Source organism: Ochlerotatus camptorhynchus, unplaced genomic scaffold (genome assembly GCF_037179485.1).
Source record: "Ochlerotatus camptorhynchus isolate MF236.1 unplaced genomic scaffold, CSIRO-AGI_Acam_v1.1 ptg000493l, whole genome shotgun sequence".
Classification (NCBI taxonomy): domain Eukaryota; kingdom Metazoa; phylum Arthropoda; class Insecta; order Diptera; family Culicidae; genus Ochlerotatus; species Ochlerotatus camptorhynchus.
Window position 1 is genome coordinate 2,157,822 of NW_027040978.1, and position 23,305 is coordinate 2,181,126.

At 40.1% G+C, this 23,305-nt stretch overlaps 1 protein-coding gene across 1 annotated transcript; it reads left to right on the forward strand.

The window, feature by feature from the left end:
• The first annotated feature begins 683 nt into the window (after nucleotides 1-683).
• On the forward strand, nucleotides 684-13,971 carry LOC135712592 (uncharacterized). Its single transcript, XM_065235546.1, has 6 exons — nucleotides 684-753; nucleotides 8,905-9,141; nucleotides 9,202-10,421; nucleotides 10,494-10,701; nucleotides 10,762-13,374; nucleotides 13,430-13,971. The coding sequence occupies exons 1-6, from the start codon at nucleotides 684-686 to the stop codon at nucleotides 13,969-13,971; spliced, it is 4,890 nt and encodes a 1,629-aa protein (XP_065091618.1).
• Nucleotides 13,972-23,305: the final 9,334 nt, after the last annotated feature.

Consider the following 23,305-nt stretch of genomic DNA (forward strand, 5'->3'; position numbering starts at 1 on the left):
ATCAGCAAAATATATGGGCTTCAAAAAAAAAAAAAAAAAACAGAACTGTAACTTGTCGTCTGGACGATTGATTTTCAGAATGGGACTGATATGCGATTACTTTGCTTGATGGGACAAACTGACTTGATGTTGTTCTCACATTTTTCATGATCAAAGTCCGTAGCTTTATCACGTGTTATGAAAGTAGATGCCAATTGATAGTGGTTAGCGTTATTATCTTAAAATTGACGAATATCCATATGGGACTGATATGCGATTATAGGTTTTTTTTTTTTTTTTATTATAGTCACTTTAACACTCTTGGGTCATTCGTGACTTGTCCAGGGGTGAGATTTGAACTCGTGACTTTAGCGTGAGAGGTATGGATGTTAACCACTACGCCGGGGTCGCCCCCTCGATTATAGACAGTGTACACACCGAAAATTGATCAAAGATTTCAGCAAAATGGTTTACTGAAAAGCAATCAGCAATCTACGATTTTACTGAAAATTAGCAATTTGGTTCGTTTTAACTGAAAACCAGCAACTTGACCAGATTGCTGAAAATTCAGCATATTTCATCGTATCGTTTTCACTCTGTCAAAATAAGATAAAAAAGTCGCCAATATTTTTGTTTTTCGACTACGCTGAGTGCAGTGTGCGTGCAGTTTTTGAGTAATTATTCTGCAACAAATTAAGTGCGTAATGGATCTGGAAGTTCAGGAAGCTCTGCTGAATCTGAAATCTGACCGTTGTGACGTGGAGGAGTTGTTTGGTAAGTAGAATAGTTAAATACAACCTTGTATTTTCTTCAGCCTCGTGAGCAATGGCAGACACCCTGAAGTGTTTCTACTGCCATCAGTTGGTTGAGGGATATATTGATGGACTTCGACGACACCTTAAAAGTACACGAGAATAAACATCATTTTGATAAGGAGCTTGTGCACATCACATGCACTAAAAAAGGTTGCAGGATGAGCTACCGGAAGTTCAGTAGACTGAAGCAGCATATCATCAAAAAACATCCCATAAGGGCACCACCAACAATTCGATCAGTTACAGCCAGACAATTCCAGTTGCACTGAGGAGAACATCGCACTCATTATGGGCGCTGGAACCGCAAACCTAGTTGATGAGGTACTAAGTGACACTTCAATCGAATCTTTTCGAAAGATTGCATGGAAATTAAATTGAATTTGTTTAAATAAATCAAAATGATTCAAATAAACCGAAATTAATTTTGTGTTGAATAAACCAGTATGATTAGAACTTAAAAGCTGCTTTTTCGGTACAATGATAAATATTGCTGAATTCTATCAGCAAAGTGCTGTCAAATTATGCAATTGCCGAATTAGCTGAATTTTCAGCAATTCTATTAAATATGCTGATAATTCAGTAAACCTCTGTCAAGCAGAAGGAAATTTCACATTGATGAAATTTCAGCAATTTTATATTGCTGAAATGATTACTGAAATTTCAGCTCAGCAAAATTCAGCGAAAAATTGCTGATTTTTAGCGTTAAAAATTTGGTGTGAGAGCCTCTGAAAATCCCAACGACCTCGGCTGGGATTGATATCAGACGCACTGGGGTGAGAGGTAGCCATTCTCATCACTCAGCTACTAAAGGCATAGAAGTATAATTGAGGGGCTTAAGGTGATTCCTTGTAGAGTCCAAAAATGGCCGCCACATATGCTATAAATGCACTTCCACCTAAAATTTTCAATTACACAAAACTCGGAAATTAGAGTTCCATTTCACCTGAAATTGCTACTGCATGTATGCTGCAGCGCAGCAAACGTGGAGTAACAGTTTCATTGCAGTACGTGTCGTGGAAGCTTATATTTGTGCACTTAAAATTTCGAAGCGGTAGCGAGAATAAGGATCTCACAGCGAACCACCTTAAAGGGAAACATATCATGCAAGAACGTCCTGTGCATAAACTATAATGAATGTAATTCCTCATGAGTGGAAACCAAAAATAATGTTTTCCCCCTTAATTACGATTTTCTACAATTTTACACAACTTTCCACGACAAACCAAACTAGAATAGAACTGTTCAAGTGTGTTTTATTCAAAATATTCAACATTTTGTGCAAAAATACGCGGAATCATGAACTAAATGTGATATACTGCATGATATGAGATGTTTTGACGTAGAATTACGTCTTTCGGCAACATATTGGAGGTGCAATAATAATAATAATAAAAAAAAAAACAAAATCAATCGCGCTACGCGAAAAGTAGTCAGGTTTTGTTCGCTAATAATTCTGTCAGTAGCGAATGGATTTTAATTCTAAACAAGTCATTCGATTGGAAAGTTTTCTACGAATCTGATAAAATGAACACTCTATCAATTTGCAATAGTTTACTAATGAACATTACACAAATGTCCAGCTGTTGCAATGGTGATCACAATTATCACCGATAGCCTGCAAAAAGCGCTTTCTCTGCAACAGATTTCAAAATAGAATTCCATCTGGTCTCGCCGAACGGTGCTTATTCAATCATCACCACACACGGTGTCCGGTCAGTCATCATCAGCAGTGCTTTCGGCGCGTGGCGTTGAATATAATTCTCCAATACACAAAAGGCTGCCCACAAGCAGCGAGCTGCAGCCAACACGAGCGTCACATCATTGAAGAAAGAGGAAGAAGCCGCACCGCTACTGATCGGATTCAGTAGCTCTTCGTGAGTCGCTGTGAGCCATCTATGCCAAGCGCGTCACCCTCGTTCTAAACAACATACAGCTCGCCAGCCTCTTCCGTGTTGAGCACCCTAATGATTTTTGACGTAGGACTACGTCTGTGATTTCTATATGGGGGTACACTTTGTGAAAACCGAAAATGGAACATGTAACGTAAATTCCCAAACAGGGACGCAGCGACAGAGCGCCAATCGAACACACGACACATTTTTGCTTTGACTTCGTTCACATTCTGATTTCGACCAAGTTCCCTTCGCCGATTTCAGCTGTGAACGATTGCAAAAACAGCAAACTGATCGCAGTCACTTTGGTGCTTTGTGCTGCTTCTAACTTGGGCAGTAAAAAATAAAGTAGGGGTTATTTTCCAAGAGTCGAAGTGACTTTTTTCACTAGTGAAGTGAGAAAAGACACGTCGTGGTGACGTTACTCTCCATTTGATTTCCACAGAGAGTCACGTCACCACGACGTGACTTCTCTCACTTCACTAGTGACAAAAGTCACATCGATTCTCGCTATCGCTCATTCTGGAATTTCAATATGCAGGAATATGGGAAAATCGGCTTCTATGCAGCAGCTGTGGCATGCACAGCGCAAACAACCAAAACAAGCTAGAATGAAACATTGAAACGTCCGTCGCTGCTGTCAGAGATGCCAGATTCACAGACATGTCTGTGAATTCACAGACTTTTATTTTTTTCACAGACTTTTTTTTCGTTACAGACATTTACAGACTTTTTAGTTTTTTCACAGATATTTACAGACTTTTGAAATGAAGGGAAAAATTTAAAATTTAGTTACCTTTTTATTAATAGCTTTGAACGTATACGCGTAAATGGATGCATTCCCAACTCCAATTAGGTTTAATTCGTTAAAAGCAGGTCTGTTTTGCTTGAACATGACTTTTACTGACATTTCAAATTTCACATCTATTTCATGACCCCCCCGTCACACGCAAAACTTCTGCTAATTTAATAATTTTATACATTTCTGAAATTCAAAAACATTTTTCGCAGACTTCTGAAAAAAAAATCTGGCATCTCTGCTGCTGTACATGTTAATGCATAAAACGTACAAGATCACGCAATTAATCATATGATTTGAGTAGTAGCTATACTGAAGATTCGAGAGATGTCACCCCTTCATTGGTAGGAAAATCATTTTTGCAGTATGGAGGATATCAGAAAATCCACGATTTGTGACTAAACATGCTTTCACAGATGAAAATAAATCAACGAGTGTTTACCTTATCACCATAGTAATGTACTCGTGCAATTTTTGTGCATCTAATACTGCTCATAAAGACGATAATGAATAAAAACTGAAAATTTTCATGCATTTCCAAATGGTTTCCTACCATTCCCATACATCCGAAAGTGACTGGCCCTCTGGATGTGGATGATGGTAAAAACATGCATAACAAAACAGGACGACATACGATCCCTTTTCAAGCCTTGTCTGCAACTGTACGCGCGCGCTAGATAACAGTTTCTTTTATACTCGCAGAATAGCCAATGAAGCCCCTCCCTCTTAGAATATTTTGCGTCTTACTTCATTATGTTGTTACTTCCCTGTAGCTATCAGATGTGCGCACGCACAGTATAAATTCAGTAGGCAAAGGGAAATCGATATCAGTTCTGATTACGCTCTCGCTGTGTGTGATCGTGGAATAGCTGGATATTTTTGAGAAAATCAAACTGTGCCATGTCGCAATACGATTCTGCGCTGTACATGCGCAATCTTCGAAAGCGATTGAGGGGGCAAGGAGCAGAGGACATCCCGAAGCGACCCAAAACTGCTGCCGAACGAGTTCGCTGTTTTCGCGCCAAAAACAAAACAGCTGTATCTAATGCGTCATCAACTATCGCTTGGGACGCTGGCGAAGGGTCTTCAACTCGAGGTAGGAAATCTTGATTATTTATTAGCCGCCGTAACAAATATGTATTTATGGTAGCAAAGTTCTACTTCTGTTACCGTTCAATACCATTCCGATTTGGAGAATCTGGCAAATGTCTTCTTACAATTTAATTTATAAACATCGACGTTGGCATCATATCAACCTTTTATTTGTTGAATGTATTGCGATCATTATAGTAACCCTTTCACGAATGAACTTTTAAGCTGTTAGTAATCGCTGTTTTTGATGAACCCTCTCTTGCACTTGAAAAGTAACGTTTCTGTGTGATTTAAACATTGTTTTAAATGTTCGATGCAATCAAGCTTTAGTTATTTACTGTTCTCAATATTGATAAACAAAAGAAAGTATGGATTTTAATTTCTAGAATTGATCAGCGAACCTATAAATTACTTGAGAACAATATTCGATTATGTGATTATATCAGATACGATTCTATACTATTTCCTGGAAATCATTGCACGGATATCTCGCTTCCCGGGTAGTTGATTCGGATGATAACCCTATTGTAAGATTGTCATTTCACGGAACGACGCATTTAGTTCTCAGCATTATTCTGACATTAGGTCGACATTGGTTCTTAATTAAACTTTGATGTGAAAATGATGTCAGCCCAACGTCTAAATGGAATATACTGTAAACCGTTTATTTTTCTTCAACCCAGCATTACCCCACCTTCAACTTGACGTAATCTGATATCAGCCCTAACTAAATCCGACATAAACCTGACAATAGCATAACTATAACATTTATCCAACATTGGTTTTGAATGATCTTTTTCCCAGTTTCATGCCGTCTACATTTCATGTTTTTGGTAAAAGAATGTTCAGGAAACCGGGTTATTCCGAGAAAAGACATTCCGGGAAATGTCAAAATCACAGCTCCGACAATAAAATTTCTTGTTATGAACTGGGGGGGGGAGGTGATGGCCAATCAGCCTACTGCTCATTCTTGTATGAAATTGGTTCCAAACGTAAACAAGCCCTGTAGGTTTCATATGGCTTGTTTACGTTCGGAACCAGTTATGCGAGGTAGGCGACGATTGTTCGTATATGACAGCCACCTCCCCCCCTTGGTTATGAAGCATTATCAACAGAAGGGATGTTATTTACAGTGAAGTTCAATATTCTGGAGTGATTTTTCAATAGGTCGCAAGTATCACTTTGCCTCAGCTGAGAAAATCCAATTATTTTATTTCGATTTTTCATGGATTCTGCTGCATTTTACTAATAATTCATAATGCATAGTTATTGAGAAATGATCGATTTATATATTCGATACATATTGAAAAGGTTCATTTAAAAATTTTATCCAGCCACTTATAAGAAGCTTTTCATAAACTACGCAGACAGTGTATGGGGGGGTTTGGCAATTGTTCACGGTTCATACAAATTTTAAGAATTGTGTATGGACAATTGTCTACGCATGGGGAGGGGGGTCAAGAATACCAAAAAACTGTCTACGTAGTTAATGAACAGCCCCTAAGGGAATTGGAAAAGAAGATAGATTAGTTATCGATCTGCCATCGTCCAAAGCACTGAATTCTCATCAAGTGAATGAGCGAAAATGATTTGTTTAATGATGTTGAAAAGTTTTTTTGTACAAACAAATGGGTCACCAACTGAAATTTATCTGTATTTATCTGTCAAATCTGTCAATAGGTGCAGTGTGATTAATTATGTTCTTGATACTTCATAATCTATATGCTGTGCTCCGTGGTCGAGTTATCTAACAGCGCAAAGCGTTTTGGATAAAACCGGTGACAATAGTTATTTTTCGATCAGTGGTGACACGAGTCATGGAGTTTGACTTTTTTTCCTTAACATTTGATACTTTTCGCAATGACCATTGTGTCGACACACTCAAACGAACTGGCAAGCGGCAAAAATGTCATTGCTTCTTAACTGAAGCAATGAAATTGGGTTGTTAGCGGAATGATTTAAATAAAACAGCAAGTAAAGGTTATCTTCCCTTTAATTCCACTTAATTAATTTTGGTATCCATGACAGATACGTATTTCGACTACAATGTGCAGTTTTCATCAGTGTCGATTCCACTTAAAATCAAATGGAAGATAACCTTTACTTACTGTTTTATTTCTAAAATGTTTTCTGCCAGCGACAGAACATTTTTGCACAAAGAAGCAGACAAGACCGGCTGCGGGCGCGACATAAATTTATGTCAAGTAGAATGTTGCTGATTTCTTGCTGCATTTATTTGATGTTTATTGAATGGAATTAAAAGATGAGAATGAATACTAACCACTCATAAGCATAGATGTTAAAATTAGCGTAAATAAGGGAGTTGGTTATTTACTGTCACATGCAAGCTTGCAGCTAAAATGTCATTACAATAAACTGCACAGCAAAAAATTAATTTTGATATCACATGGATGCACTTCAATCGTTTCAAAAATATGGTGTAATAATACTTGCCAAAAAGGGCAAAATTATCATTAATACAGTACATGAACTGACATTACGCTGCTTTTACTGCATTTGTTTATTTTTGTGGCCATAAAAATTACATGAGATTTTCGACATGATTGAAGCGTATCCTAATGGATGTAATATTAAAATTTATTTTTTGCTGTGTGTTTGGAAAAAATAGGCTGCGACATTTGATTTATTCTCTATCTCCGTGGTTTGCAATGTAGTTATACACGACCGCCCGAGGGGCACGCACTAGACTATCAATACTACGCAGCCTGCTGACAAAATATTTAAAATCTTGCCATTACTGCATTCATTACTTTAAATACACTCTTAATTTCCATAAATACCAGCAGAATTTTAAATTTAAATTATTTTCAATACATTTAAATTATTTTTAATTACATTCATTATCATTAATTATTTGTTGATTACTTTCAATACCGCTAAAAGTATTTAAATTCAAATTATTACTGTCATCAAAGTATTTAAATTACTGCGATGTATTTTAAATATCACGCACTCATACCTGGAAGTGCGCGCCCCTCGCGACCGCCCATGTGCTGGTTGTACAACATTATATTTACACTATGAGCAATATATTCGAAATAGAATATGCATTTTCACAGAATATTTTATCAACTTCAAATATGAAGAGCTTTTGAGTGTGTTGATTTATTTCCTTTTAATTCCGTTATTAATTGCTTATCTTTTGACAGATACGCGTATTTCGTCTACTACTTGCAGACTTCATCAGTGCCAAGTGATCAACACCACTTCACTTGGCACCAGTGTGGTCAGTTCTACGGATTTATCCGTAGATCTACGGATTTTTAGGTTTCCTACGGATCTACGGACCGACCATAACATTCTACGGATTTTCCAGATATCTACGGATTTTTTTTAATAGCGCCGTAGTAATTCTACGGATTCTCAAAATTTTAGCTCACCCCCCGCTCACCACTTTCATTTTTTTTTTTTACTTTTTGAATGGCGGTTTTTGGGAAATGGTCATAAAATTTAGCAAGAATTAACGCAAAGGAAACAAATTTACTTATCTACTGATTGTACTCGATGAAAAGTTAACAACACTACTTGGCACTGATGAAGTCTGCAAGAAGTAGACGAAATACTAAATATCTGTCAAAACATAAGCAATTAATAACGGAATTAAAAGGAAATAAATCAACACACTCAAAAGCTCTTCATAAAGGGATTCCGTTAAGAGGTTCGACAAAATTAATATATTGAACTTCAAATAGTTGGATTTGTAATTTCAAATGGTTTTATTTGTACTTAAAACCATTTGAGGGTTTAGGACAAAGGAATGTTGCTTTTTCAAATGTGTGTTTTAGTGTTTCCTCCGCCGCGTTCTGTTGTTGAAGAAACAAACAGAGTGCAAGGCATCGTCGATGAACCAGGTGACAATTGTTTTATTCTGCCGACTTTGTTTAACAATGAAGCTGCTTTCGCCGGTGATGCTGTAGTCATGGAACATTTCCCCGATACGGTCATTATCTCTCCATCGCTTTCCGGTTTCGAAATACAAGCCGATATTGCCACGCCGTTGGAGACTATGGAAATCGATACATCGTTTCCTGAGCATTCAAGTCAGGGTGAGTAAAACCTTAAACTTCATAGATTTTTGACGAAAAGTAATCTCAAGTGCATTCGTTACGTAATTGAGGCGAAAATGTCAACGTGCATATAAAATAATTATGTTATTGTTATTATTCCTTTTTAGAGTCTATTTTACCACCAAATTTTGATCGCGCTAATCGTGAGTTCACGAAGCGGTTCATGGATAACGTGTTCGGTGCTGTATGCGACATATGCGACAGACTATGGTTTACCAATGATTTGAAACCATTGACAGAAGTGGGTGCGGCTGCGTTGGTTAACAGTGGATCTTTTCAATCCGTTGAAGGATTTTTGGCTTGCCAGACTTGCCAAAGCAATCTGAAGCGAGGAAAAGTTCCGGCTTTCGCAAAATCGAACGGTTTCGCATTTCCAGACAAGCCATCTGGACTGCCACCACTTGATGTCGTCACGGAACGGTTGGTATCCCCTCGGTTGCCATTCATGCAAATCCGCCGATTGCGATTTGCAGCAGGTAAAATGAAATTGCAATGCTTGATGACTTATAATTTATCAACTATGTTTTCAATTACAGGCAGCTATTCTATTATCGGGCAAGTGATCAATTGTCCCGTGGATGTTGCACAAATGGTACACTCTCTTCCCCGTCAGCTCGATGATGATCAGGCCTTCAACGTGTTCATCAAAAAGCACGTAATCCATAAGTCATCGTACTTGTCCGGCTTTATAAAGAAAACTACGGTTAAAGCGTGGCTTTCTTATTTGATTACGACACCACTGTATCGCCACTACGGGATCACAATTGATCAGATCGCCATAGATGATCTTGAAACCCCTGCAGTGGATCCTCAAATTGAGCTGGAAACCATTGCCGTGGATAACGAGACCGAATTGCTGCTCGGGCAACAGGAAACGCTCCTTTGGAATGAGGACAAATGCCTGGAGATCGCTCCCGCGCAAAACAGGGTTCCTCTGTCATTGATTTACGACGAGCACGGTGAAGAGCTAGCTTTTCCTGCCATATATTTCGGCCATCCACGGAAATTCAAGCCAGGTGTTCGGGTGACATATTTCATGATGGCATCCAGTGAAACTCGTCGCCGAGACAGGCGTGGGGCCAAACCACAACATTTGTTGTATATGGCAATGAAAGTTCTTCGCCTTAGAGTTTCCGAAGGCTTGCAATGCACTTTTAAGTGCATGGGGACCGCGAATATTACACGTGCCAACCTTAAGGACCGCGAATTCATGGAGCAGTGCATTGATCGAAATCTATCCTTCCTCAAGTCAATACCGAATTCAGTACAGTATTGGCAACAAAGGAAGAGAGATTTGTTCGCCATGATGCGACAATTGGGAAAGCCTACGATGTTCCTCACACTCAGTGCAAATGAGATGAAGTGGCCCCATTTGTTGAAGCTCCTACATCGATTGTCAGAGGGACACAATGGCAATGACTTAACAGATCCTATCCAGGAATTGACTGCATTACAAAGAGCAACTCTGGTCAATGACGATCCAGTCACGTGCTGTGTGTACTTCAACAAGCTGGTTGACACTATCATGCTCCTGCTGATATCGCGGCACTACAGTCCATTCGGAAAGCACTATGTGGCCGATTATTTCAAGCGGATTGAATTTCAGCACCGTGGAAGTCCTCACGCGCACATCTTGCTATGGCTGAACAAGGATCCGCGGGAAGCAATCAGTGAAAATATGCCAAAAACCGTACAGTTGATTAAAGATCTCTGTTCCGTTAGCGTCAGAGATTTGCCGAATACTTACGGGTATCAAGTAAGATCAATGTTATTATGTATTTAATATTAGTTTAAAATTATCTATTTATTAAACCTTTTATTATTATAGGTCCATAAGCATACTTTCACATGTTTCAAGCGGAACGAAAACCACTGTCGGTTCAATATTCCGTACTGGCCGATGGATCGGACACTAGTTTTGCTTCCGATTGCGTCCGATGATAGCCGCAGGGATCGGCTCACCCGGAAAGCCAAGATAATGCGAGAGGCTCTGGAAACGAAAACATATGATACATTGGAAGCATTTCTTAGCGATTGTAATTGCACTCCTGATTGTTATCTAGCCGTCATTGGAGTATCAATTCGCCGTCCAACAGTCCTGTTCAAGCGATCCATGAATGAACTATGGACAAACCCATTCAACCCGTGGATAGCAAGCCACCTCGGCTCAAACATGGACTTGCAATTCATCCTGGACGAGTACACCTGCGCTGCGTACGTGGTTGAATACGTAAATAAGACCAACCGTGGAGTGAGCTGTCTCCAGCGGGATCTCATCAAGCTGCAAGAAGAGTTCCCTGATCAAGACTTCACCGCTCTCTTGAAGAAGGTCAGCATCAAGATGCTGAATTCTGTGGAGATGTCTGCTCAAGAAGCATCGTGGTATTTGTTACGTCAGCCGATGTCGGAAGCAAGCCGAGCGACGCAGTTCATTCCAACGATGTGGCCGCACGAGCGAATTAAGTCCAGAAAACGAAATCAGCGAATGGACGACGAAAGCATCAGTGACGATTCGACTGATGTATGGACTTTGAATATCATACAGAAGTATGAAGCTCGTAACGACCTGGAAGATCTGTGTCTAGCCGATTTCGCAGCCCTCTACCAGCAGCAACGCAGCAGCAACTCTTACAGGGCTCGGAAATTTCACCGAGTGTTGCAATGGTGTAGCTATGACATGTCGAAGCTTTCGGACTACAAGCGTGAAATGGTACTCCTCTTCGTCCCGTTTCGCAATGAGCTGTGTGATATTCTCGACCAAAACAAGTTCCTGCAGCTATACGATCAGCACGAACAGGCAATCCTTGCGAAACGTAAAGAGTACGACTGTGATCTGAACCTGGAGCAGATAATCGATGAGTACCTGAGGGTAAGCGTTGAGGAAACTCCAGATGCACAGGAGGCGGTAGCAACAGAAAAGGGTGATGAATGTACCAGAGCCATCGTGATGGAACCCAACGATGATGACATCCGCTTACTACCCACGAACGCTCGATCTGCCGTCATAAAACAGCGGACGACCGTTATGAGCAAGCAGGATTACTGTGCTCTGGTTCGCAAAACGAATGCTGAACAGAGAGCTCTTGTACTGCAAGTAATCGACAACCTGCATTGTTTTGATGACAGCAGAAAACCTCTCCAGTTGTTCTTTACCGGGCCGGCTGGATGCGGTAAAACGTTTACGCTCCATGTCCTGATGGAGACATATAATCGCTTTAGCCAGCAACATAATGCACTTAATAACGCCTATGTCGCCTGCGCATCGACAGGAAAGGCTGCCGTGGCTATCGGGGGAACAACTGTCCATTCGGCGTTCCACATAACCATGGATCGAAGACACCATGGGCAACTCCGGTTCGAACTCCTGCAGCTGTATCGACAATCGTTTGCCAACATCAAGCTAATAATAATCGATGAAATTAGCATGATCGGAGCAAACATTTTCAATACAATCCACACGCGGCTTCAAAGCATCACCGGTGATTACGATCTTCCGTTCGGCGGAAAAGACGTAATCATGTGTGGCGATTTCCGACAGCTTCCTCCGGTGAATGCGAGACCCACTTTTAAGTCCGCGAACAACTCCATCGGTGGTGTAGCACTATGGCAAACGCTGGATTACTTCCCTTTGCGCCAAGTGATGCGACAAACCGATGTTGAGTTTTCCTCCATTCTAACAAAGATCGGAAATGGTGAGCGGTTGTCGGATTGTGAGACCAAGCTGGTAGAAAGCAGGTTCCGGACAGTCGAATGGTGCATGGAGAATGTTCCGAACGCAATACGATTATACCATCGCAATAACGCTGTTGAAGCGTATAATCATGGTGCCTTGAGCAACCGTGATGGATGGGATTGCACTGCCGAGGATGTAATCAGCGGATACCAAGACGCTGCTCAGCTAACCAGTGCTCGTACCAAACTACACAAAATGAGTGTCGCTGAAACAGGTTGTCTTCCATACCTTCTACGATTGGTTGTTGGAATGTCATACATGATAACGACCAATGTAGAAGTAGAGGACGGTCTCGTCAATGGAGCAATCGGCGAACTCAGGTACATTGAGCACACCGATGATGGCCCCCAGCAGTCTGCGTGTCGCTTGTGGTTCAAATTTGATAACGACGCTGTTGGTGCGAAACTTCGGGTGAAATCCAGGCCGCTTGTATTTTCAAAACCTGGCGTACTGCAACAAGACTGGACACCGATCTACAAGCGATCGGTCAACGTCAAGCTAAGCAGTGTAATCAAATGCAAGCGAATACAATTTCCCATCGTTAGTGCCTGTGCGTTGACAATTCACAAGTCACAAGGAGCTACTTTCGCGGAAATTGTTATCGATTATGACAAGAGCCAGGAGCAGCAGTTGGTATACGTCGCCATGTCACGTGTGAGTTCAGTGCAGGGGCTCTACATGACAAACTCCGCCAATTCATTCGTGTTTCATCACGGTAAGGGCAGCAACACCCCCAAGATGAAGGAACTCCGTGACGAGATGCAACGGTTAGAAAACCACAAATTGTTGACGCTCAGTGACGAGTTGATCGCGTTCTTCGATAACGCTGATCACTCTGTTATACTGATGACCCTGAACATCCAGAGCCTGAATGCGCATTCCAAGGACCTGTCGACTGACCATGTCATGACCAGAGCCGATTTCTTGGCGCTGAGTGAGACTTGGATGGACGACAATGAGTCTTCGGAAATATCAGGTAAATGAATTCTTTCAATTGTTTGACTTTATATAATTCTGCTTATTTTTTCTAGGTTACATATGCATAGCGAAATTCAAGCGAGAAAATGTGAGGGCAGGAGGCGTGGCCATTTACGAGAAGGCATCAATTTCACCAGTATCAACGTCGCACACGATTGTTCAGCTGGGTGAACGACATGATCCCATTTTCGTTGAAGCCGCAAACTATGGAGATATTTGCGCTGCGGAAATTCAAGTTGATGGGTGCAAAATGGTACTATTCAGCATGTACGTTTCACCGAACACACCGATCAAGCTCGCCAAAGCGTTCATGACTAGAAGCCTGACCCTCTACAAACATTTTCCAACTCCAATCATTGTAGCTGGGGACTTCAATATCGACGTCTCTAAGGCGGAGAACATCGAATTCATCGAGTTCATGGCAAACCTGTTGGATTTGAACTTGGTCTCGGATTCCCAGCAATCAACCACGTTGAAGGGCTCGTGTATAGATATGGTGTTTGCAAGGGATACTGCTCCACTTGCAACGAAAAGATACATCACGTACTTTTCGTACCATCGGCCGTTGTTCACATTGTTGTCTGCTGCAAATTAGTGAGACACGTCACACAAACGGGTTACATTTGCCAGTTGAGGGTTTCGGTCTTCCTCCGGTTAAGCTCTGTATTGTTCTGAAAATATCAATACGAGCATCACGTTGCCTTTGCCCGTTGAGTCTCTCGACGTTTCCTCCGCTTTAAACGAGCCCCTTCACAAGCAACAAAACGCCACACGTCTCTAAGGCAGAGAACATCAAATTCATCGAATTCATTGCAAACCTGTTGAACTTGAACTTGGTCTCGGATTCCCAGCAACCAACCACGTTGAAGGGCTCGTGTATAGATATGGTGTTTGCAAAGGATACTGCTCCACTTACACAGAAAAGATACATCACGTACTTTTCGTACCATCGGCTGTTGTTCACATTGTTGTCTGCTGCCAATTCGTGTTGCACTAATTTTCACACAGTCGGGTCACCTTTGCCGGTTGAGGGTTTCGGCCTTCCTCCGGTTAAGCTCTGTCTTGTTCTGAAAATATCAATACGAGCATCCTGTTGCCTTTGCCTGTTGAGTCTCTCGACGTTTCCTCCGGTACAAACGAGCCCCTTCACAAACAACAAAACGCCACATAGCTCTACTTCCTGCAGTCGCCAGCCAACCGCCTCTTCACAACCAACAAGCCGTGCTCTACTTTCTGCAATTATTTTTAATCATCAAGTAACCATAGGTAAACACTAAACCTCAATGACATTTTAGAAAATCTGATGCATTTTTATTTTCACTCATCTAGTCACAACCAACAAAGCAACGTCCCCTGTGTGGAAATAGAAACATCGCGACGATCAGCAAAATTAACAAAGCTTCTAATCCTGAAGCAACCGGGCCGAGACTTTTCCGAGTGCCCATTTGTCGTAGCGAAGTTGAGGTATCCTTCGCTGCGCCCTTGCAACCCGTCACAGCCACCGTGTCAATCCGCGTCCAGCAGCAGCCAGGCCAAGATTCTTCCAAGTGCTAATTCATCGTAGCACCTCACAACCAACAAACCGTGCCCCTACTTTCTGCAATAATTTTTATTTAATCATCAATTAACCATAGGTAAACACTAAACCTCAATGACATTTTCGAAAATCTCTGATGTATTTTTCATTTTCACTCATCTAGTCACATAACCAACAACCTTTGTGTGGAAGTAGAACCATCGTGACGATCAGCAAGAGGGACCAGCAAAACAGTAGCAACTAAGCTTCTAATCCTGAAGCAACCGGCCGAGACTCTTCTGAGTGCCCATTTCTCGTAGCGAAGTTGAGGTATCCTTCACTGCGTCCTTCCAACCCGTCGCAGCCACCTAGTCAACCCGTGTCCAGCAGCAGCCGCGCCGAGACTCTTCCGAATGTCCATTCATCGTAGCGAGGTTGAGGTTTCCTTCGCTGCGGCCATCATCATCATCTTGCAAAGGCTTTAAGCCTGTACTACCATCGGCCCTTTTCAGGGCCACCAACATTTTCCAAAAGAGTTAATTTTCTGCACATGTCCCAACTAAAATTCATATCAAAAGATTTTTTTCAGGGCAATCATAGTCATACTAAAGAGTATAAACAGAAAGAACCCCGCTAAAATTCCTATTCCTACATAAAACACAAGCTCCTGCTGCAGTTAACAAAAACATATATTATATCATACCACGTAGTCCTACGTCATCATTGCGTACAACCCCATTGGGCTGTCCCTTGTAGTTTTTTTTTATTATAAATTAATTTATTTGTACAGGCTCAATCGAATAAACTTTACAGAGCCAAATTATCTTCTTCGTTATTCATTATTAATGTTTTAAATCTAAAGTTAAAATCTCAAGTTAAAGGAATTGAACCGATTACACGCGATCGTCTCGAGGTTAGTGGAGATTTACAGTTTCATGGATGGGAGAGGAAAAAGGAGGTTTGAAATATGATTTACGATACAAATATTTCATTATTCCTAAAACATGAACTTATTCCAATTCAACTTGATATCAACAGTGTAAACGTTCTATTATTACAAATCAAACTTTAAAAAAAACCATACACACAAAATACAAACTAAACACAAGGTTAATCAAACTTACAATCTAAGGTTAATATTCTTTAAGAAAACATATATGAAATCCAACTCTGTAGTATGGTGCCCGTACCAGTCAACCTGAATTGGTAGGATCGAATCAATTCAGAGAAAAATTGTGAGATATGCCCTACGACGCCTTCCGTGGCGAGATCCGTTAAACCTACCACAATATGGAGATCGATGCAGATTATTGGGACTGCAGACGCTTGAGCAGAGACGGAATGATGCCCAAGCGGTGTTTGTAGCTAAACTTCTCACAGGAGAAACTGACACACCGGAGTTACAAGGTCAACTTAACCTTTACGTTCCTGAACGATTACTTCGCCAACGGAACTTTTTGCTGCTTGAGCCCCGCAACTCCTTGTACGGCCTTCATGATCCTGTCCGCTTTATGTCGACTAGGTTCAACGAAGTCTACATCCTCTTCGACTTCAACTCTACTGTGGCAACATTTAAGCATAGACTGACTGAATTGCATTAATGGATCGAGTGAGATTCGTTATTGTGAAAGGTGAGTTATATTCCATTGCTCCTAGATTGTAACGATTATGCTATCTGTATCTTTTTCGGATGATGGATGTCCAATGGAGCTGATAGAATTATAATGTTTTTTTATGTTTTTGACTACAGTTGATATTTGAAGCCATGTTCACTTTATGTTATGTTCACGGATGTGCTTGTTTTGTAATGTTTGTACTGTATTGTGAAAAGATATGGGGTTTATACGCCATTTAAATTGGCTTTTCCCCATCACATTCATTAAGACGACAAAAAGTCAGATGAATAAATAAATAAGTAAATGTTAGATTTCAACATATCTAGATAGAGTTGGAATAAGACGTAACAAATTTTGTAAGCAATGACTTCTCTCAATGATTTTTAAGAATTCAAGGCACGCCCACGCAAACCTACATTACCGTCAGCCAGGGGAAATTTTACCCCACCTGATGGTGATGTTGATTTGCGTGGGCGAGTCTTGACTTTAAAGACATCACACGCCGTGTTCGAAGTGGCGTATTAATCAACTTTCATGTACCTCGGATTTTTTTCACCAAAAGTTAGTTTTGGTGCTTACATTTAATAATCGATTGGTTTTAAAATATTCTATCGGGGGAAAATTGAAAAATCTTGATTTTAAATTTTGGATTTTTTACCGTTTTTTTTTTAGTAGGTGGAGACGCAATGTACTTTGTGGAGGGATGGATTAATCTCCTTTTTTTTCCTTGGATTTGTTTTACGTCGATCTTGTTTTCCGTGCTGAGCACCAATGCTACCGACGCCGCCTGGGAGGCAGCTCCCACACCTGGACCCTTTCTTATCGACCCATCAACTCATGAACCGGGGACCAACGGCTTCACTTCCCTTCCGAAGGAGATGTTATGCCTCAGAACATCCCGGTGGCGCCGACTGTGTTTTTTCCAGGCCTGCTGGGGTGAGAGGTAATCACGCTTACCACTACACCACCGGCGCCGCTATTATTAATCTACTTTCATATACCTCGGATTTTTATCTCCAGATGTTAGTTTCGATGACATTTCAAAATCGGTTGGATTGAAAAGAATCTGTCGAGGAAAAAAAAAAAAAAATGACTTCAATATTTAGCTAAATTTAGCTCTATTTCCTTTTTCCTTTGTTTATACTCAACATGGTTAACTTCATTTAAGCGTGTTACCATAGGTCATGTTCCGCGTAGAAGTAAATACAAAAACATTGTTACTGTGTTCTGGAACTAAACCGCTTGTATTAATTATAACGTTCAGCTGCGTGTGACCATGAAGAAAACTCACGAACAAAACCGGTTGAAAATATGTCTCCTATGTTTCAATAAAGCGAAACTGGCGAAACACATTCATAAACCGTTGGAAAAAACAATTAAAGAGTGTTTTTTACCCGATTTTGACGAACAAAATTAAATGTATCCAAAAGTGCTGTGCAGAAGCTGCTACATTGCGGTATATAGATGTAAGAGTGGTGAAAAATCCCTGTGCATAAATACCATAAGAGAATAATAACGAGAGGTTCAAAAAAACACCAGGATTGCGATATTTGTCGTGTGGCACAAAAAACGCTGCAGAAAAACGTTTCTATATCGAAAGGGAAAAAAGCATCGAACGTCATCAAAATTTGTAATGTTTGCTTGACACAAGTTCATCCTGGAAAACCACATAAATGCAACAAGTACACTAAGCTTCAAAATCTTTCGGTTATGGCGGAAGGAAGCCAAGATCATTTGGTTTCAACGGCTATACGGAAGAAATTATCAAATGATCAACCAGTTGCAAGCATTTCAAATCAAAGGGGAAAACCTAGTCGTATTAAGGTTATCAATACAAAAGAGAAGGAAAACACGGTACCAATTTCTCATGAGGATGTGTTTAATTGGAAAGCTGACCTGGATCTTAGCACGCGCAAGGTATGATGTACGGAAATTAATACTAGATACTTGTTAACCTATGTTGTTTCCTTGAACACTTTGTTCTGTAGACGCTGAAGCTGGCACGTAACATTCGTGTCAAAAACCGTAAGGCAATTCAACCTGGGTTGAAATCTGCACTTCAGAACCGAATGAGTGAGCTTGAAGATTTCTTCAAGGTAACGACTATAGATGTATCATCCACCAAAGGGAAATCTTACCTTGCCGAAAAACGTCCCGTTGTTATGTGTATCAGCGTTGAAGGTCTTATCCAATACTTTAAGGCTAGAAGAAATGTGGATGATTGTTTTCTGAAGATAGGAATTGATGGAGGACAAGGGTCAATTAAGATAGTATTGTGTATTGAAGATACGCAGAGGCAGCAATGCAAACAAGGATTCAAGGACTCAGGGGTTCGTCAAGCTCTGATCCTTGCTCTTGCTCCTGGTATACAAGAAAATTATGGAAACCTATCTAAATTTTGGGGACATCTAAATTTGACTTCGCTTGAATGTTTTGTCGCAGGTGAGTGTTTATAAGATTAAATGTAGCATCATTGCCAAATTTGTTATATAATACTGTTAAATAATGATTTATTACAGGTGATCTAAAAGTAATCAACATACTAGCTGGTGTAATGGGCAATAGTGCGACTCATCCATGTGCATATTGCACGGTGCATAAGAAAGATTTAGGTACTGCCACAGGTGAACCACGAACGCTTGGGTCGATAAAGCAATTTGCAGAACGTTGGATGGCATCAGGTGGAAAGGAGAAGGAAGCTAGAAACTTCTTTAATTGTGTAAACAAACCTTTATTTTCCGGTAATGACTGCACGAAAGTATTGGATGTATGTCCACCGCCATCATTGCACTTGTTTTTGGGTCTAATGAACAGTGCCTACGACAACATAGCTAAAAAATATCCAAGCATTGCAGAATCTTGGGCTAAGGCTGCAAATGCGCAACTCGACATGCGCAATTTGGTTTTGCTGGAAGACATTGTCGTGCTTTACTGACCAAAAAAGAAGTTTTACTCGATGCTGGTCTAAAAGAATATGCCTTTATGATGCAAAATCTTGGCTCGGTTATTGAAAAATGTTTTGGCATGGAACTTATTGATGGGTATCGTCAATCTATTGACGAATTTTGTGAAAGTTGGGAAGCTTTGAGACTTCCAACAACTCCGAAGTTTCACATCATTAAATTCCACGTAACTGGATTTTGCTGTAATGCAAACAAAGGACTTGGACGATATTCAGAACAGACAATCGAAGCAATTCACCACGATTTTGCCAAAACATGGATGAATTATAAAGTTCCTGAAAGCCACAACAACTATCAACGAAATCTGCTTAAGGCAGTCATCGCATACAACAGTAGCCATATTTGAGACCAATCTAGGAATGAAGCTTTCCTAACAATTATGAACTGAATTAAACTTTGTTCGCAGCACCAGTATAAATAATTTCCATCAATTTACAAAATGAAATCAAATATTCAATATAATAAACAATCAAAAATTAAATACATGTATTTTTTTATGATTATCTTCATTAAAAGCGCTGCTATTTAGTTAGAAAACTTCCATTGTCATAGAGTATCACTATATTTGTCTAGCTCTACGAATGCAAAAATGGTACAACTGTGCAAGTATTAAAACCACAAAGTTGAGAGTAGACGTCAAGTTTCGGGTGTGACGTAAATGACAACAAAAATAATAAAAGCAAATGAAAAATAACTGCTCTAAGCATCGTCGGCCGCTGGTCGCCATAGCAGGTTGAACTCCAGACGAAGCTAGAACCACACTACCTTTCATACTGGCGACAACACTCTGATGAGACAATGAAACCCTACCCCAAACTCCTCCCATGATCCTATCCTTCAACAATGTACCCCCCTAACCTCGAGTAAGCCGCGAGTATTCGGCCCAACTCCTACTAGACACAGATATGAGTGAATTTTGTTTAAAACAATGAATAATGAATTATTGGCTCCGTAAAGCTAACACGATTGAGCCTTCCAAATAAACGAACTGGAAAAAAAACTGGACAAAAAAACTGTTCTAAGATACATATGAATGTACAAACTTTAACTTTTTAACATATGCCTAAATTACAAACTGTATTGCGTCTCCATGAAATGCATAGAAACGGTAAAAAAAAATCAAAAATTTCAAATCAAGTTTATTCAATTTTCCCCCGATAGAATATTTTAAAACTAACCGATTTTTAAATGTAAGCACCCAAACTAACTTTTGGTGAAGAAAAACCCGAGGTACATTAAAGTTGATTAATCCTCCACTTAGGACACGGCGTGCATCATCGAAAGAAGTCATTGTTTACAAAAGCTGTTACGCCCTAAATCCAACTCTATCTTGATATGGGAACTGACATCCGGTTGATGACCTTGACCAATGTCCAAAAAATACTTTTTTGCAAATTTATGGTGGTCCTGAAAAGGATCGTTTAGCCGTGATGGTTGAGTAATGCTGAGCTATTAGGGTGTTAAACACAGATTAGGCTGGTTGGCTGTATGTTGTTTGGAATGAGGGTGACGCGCTTGGCATAGTTGGCCCACAGTGACTCTCGAAGAGCTACTGATTCCGATCAATCGTGGTGTGGCTTCTTCCTCCTTCTATGGATGCTCATGTGGGATGGATTGCATTGCATTGGATTCGTTGTGTACTGGAGAACAATGTTCAACGTCACGTGCCGAAAGCACGTGACACACACGGTGATTGGAACTGAATCCGATCAGCGGTTGAGGCCAGACTTGATAACTAGCTGCTTTCGGGGAGCCTTTCGTTGTGTACCGGAGAACACCACCACTCACCACATCGTTTGGTAAGACCGGATGGAATTCTACTTTGAAATCTATGTTAGGGAAATTGCTTTTCACAGGCAATCGGTGATAATTTTGATTATCATAGCAACAGTTGCACATTCGTGCAATTCACATGTTGAAAAATGATTTAGTCTTAAATTTGTAGATGCGTATTATAAATTATATGATGCGTAAATTATTGAAATTGGTCCAGGGACAGCTGAGTTATTAACGTTCAAAATCTTTCATTATTTTGTTACATGTTTCATTTTCGGTTTTCACAAAGTGTACCCCCATATAGAAATCACAGACGTAGTCCTACGTTAAAAAAAATTAACGAAAACGGGACATAACGCATTTTCAACAAATTGAAAGAGCGGTGATAGAGTGTTCATGAAAGGTGATTGAAAGTAATAAAGAGGTTTTGTTTAACTAGAAAATCGACGTTACTTACATTAAAAGCGATGAGCAAAGCAACGACGAGAAGATCCACAGCCAGCCTTTCCTTCTAAGCGTGTTTCTTTTTCATTTTCGTTTCTAGCTAGGTGTTTTAGAAATGAAGCGTTGAACACGTTTGTATGAGAGAAACAAAACTCGAGTTCATTTTAGAGCATCGAACATGTAGAGCCCTGATCCAGATAGATAAGTAATACTCTGAACCTTGACAGGCCCACTAAAGACCTTATTAGACTCCGCAACACGATTCGTAGCCAGTACCAGCGTACTGGGCTGTCTAACCTGAAGACCAATTGCAACCGTTTGAACAAAATCATCCAAGCCAGGATGGTGGATCTCAGAAATATCGATTTTGCAAACAAGATTCGCTCTCTCCCAGATTGTGCTAAACCATTCTGGAAAATGACAAAGATTGTAAAAAAAAATAAACCGAGGCCCATCCCTCCGCTTTTCTCTCCTAATCAGAATTCGGATCCATCCTTACTCATAATCAACTTCTTCGAGCACCTTGCAGCGGTGTTCAATAAGTGTTTGGTGCTTTGCTACTTCCCTGCATGTTGGAAGTTAGCCAAAATCATTCCAATCCACAAGCCTGCCAAAGATCCTACCAGTGTCAAAAGCTATCGCCCCACCCCCACATCAGCCTCGTGTCCTCCATCTCGAAGCTTTTCGAAAACTTGATACTCAGCCGTTTGCTGGTGTTTTCAAATGATAATAACATCTTGTTCAAAGAGCAATTCGGGTTTAGGAAAGGCCGCTCTACCATCCACCAACTCAGGTACCTATATTCATCAAATGTATAAGTTTTATACTCTGATAATTATCAAAATGGTTTGACTCATCCAATAAATACCCATTACTTTATATATCATGCCTTATTATAAAGTTATTAACATAAATGTCTCAAAAAAGTGATGTATAAAAATGTCAATTACTCAAAATATAGCAAAAAGTAGCAGCCAATTTTTATACAGTGATTAGTGTAGACTTTGCTGGATAAAATAACGACCACAGTTCAACAGGCAACTGCAGGTATTTTCATATAACATCATTTGAATATTGCATATGGTAAATTCTTTAAAATTTGTTGAAATTTTGCTTTGTTTTACACACATGATGAGATGCTATTGATGAATGCAATAGATGCATTATAAGATTACTATGAGACTTAAAACTGCTGGTTTAAAATGTCCATCCTTCAAACGTCCTCCATAGTGTCCTTTCGACTTCCTTCCTGAGCCTCCTCACTTAACATACCAATTGGAAGCAATGCAATTTGGATTGCTTGCGATCCGTGGATTAAAACCTTATGGACAGAGGCTGACATTGGATACCATTTATAAAGACTAACATAAAGACGAGCAGGTTCTTCAGCAAAATTTCTAAATGCTGTTATTTTGATCGAAAATCCGGAAGACAACGTACGAAGAATTGTATCGCATCGGTCAATTAATTCTTCATTAATACCAGTTATTGCACTTGTTTGGGTTGCGTTAGTGAAGAATCTGCGTGCTTTTGTGCTTGTGTTTCTGATTGTTTGTAATCTATTCAGATCAATAACATCTTATCATGTTTTACACACAAAGCAAAATTTCAACA